Source organism: Rattus norvegicus, chromosome 20 (assembly GCF_021556685.1).
Source record: "Rattus norvegicus strain SHRSP/BbbUtx chromosome 20, alternate assembly SHRSP_T2T, whole genome shotgun sequence".
Classification (NCBI taxonomy): Eukaryota; Metazoa; Chordata; class Mammalia; order Rodentia; family Muridae; genus Rattus; species Rattus norvegicus.
The window spans coordinates 1,430,617-1,431,833 of NC_141553.1; the positions used below are offsets into that span (position 1 = coordinate 1,430,617).

The 1,217-nt window shown below is 45.2% G+C and overlaps 1 protein-coding gene across 1 annotated transcript; it reads left to right on the plus strand.

Annotated features, from left to right (window-relative positions):
- Positions 1-287: 287 nt before the first annotated feature.
- Or1o2e (olfactory receptor family 1 subfamily O member 2E) lies at positions 288-1,217 on the plus strand. Its single transcript, NM_001001423.1, is given in 1 exon segment — positions 288-1,217. A coding segment is annotated over 1 exon segment (930 nt).

The following is a 1,217-nucleotide window of genomic DNA, read 5'->3' on the forward strand; positions in this document are numbered from 1 at the left end:
GGAAACTTCTCATTCTGTCATATAACACGATTGTTAAATATCATACCTTTCACCCAGAGAATTCCTGGTAAACATTCAACAAATTGACTTCATGTTTCCCTAGGGTACCATTTTTAATGAACTCCAAGTTTTTCCCTCCCTTTGCTATTATGGTTTCCATTGCTCAGTTTATGCCTCAGCTCAGAGAGACCCATTGCCAAGGGACCAGGTCTGGGTTGATGCCAAGTCTTGCCTGCAGCTACTGAATTGTCTTCACACCAATTTCGTCTTGAAGCAAAAGACCAAGGATGAACTGCAGTCAAGCTCCTGACTTTATCCTCCTGGGACTGTCCAGGGACCCAGAGAAATGGCAGCTCCTCTTTAGCATCTTCCTTGCTCTCTACTTGCTGGGACTTTCAGGGAACCTGCTCCTTCTGTTAGCTATTGGTGCTGATGTCCACCTCCACACCCCCATGTATTTCTTCCTCAGTCAGCTCTCACTCGTGGATCTTTGCTCCATCACCACCACAGCCCCTAAAATGCTGGAGACTCTGTGGACTGGAGATGGATCAATCTCATTCTCTGGATGCCTGACTCAGTTTTACTTCTTTGCTGTTTTTGCTGACATGGATAACCTGCTTCTGGCAGTCATGGCTATTGACCGCTATGCTGCTATCTGCCAGCCACTACTCTACCCACTTCTCATGACTCCTGGTAGATGTGGGGTTCTGGTCAGTGGGTCATGGGGAGTAACTAATTGTTTGTCTCTGACCCATACTTTGTTGCTCTCTCAGTTATATTTTCAAACCAATCAAGAGATTCCTCATTTTTTCTGTGATCTTGGGCCTCTCTTACTGCTTTCCTGTTCAGATACTCACCTCAATGAAATCCTGATGATAGTTTTGGTTGTAATTTTTACAATCGGTGCACTTCTCTGCATTGTAAGTTCTTATGGTTGTATTTTTTATGCTGTGGCTAGGATTCCATCAGCACAGGGGAAAAGGAAAGCACTGTCCACATGCAGTTCCCACCTCTCTGTAGTCCTCCTTTTCTACAGCACAGTCTTTGCTGCCTACCTGAAGCCCCGATCTAGTTCTCATTCCTCTGGGGAGGTGGTAGCTGCTGTCATGTATACCTTGGTAACTCCCACTCTGAACCCCTTCATTTATAGTCTGAGAAATAGGGATGTTAAGAGTTCGTTGAGCAGGATCCTGAACATGGAGAAGTCTCACAAATAA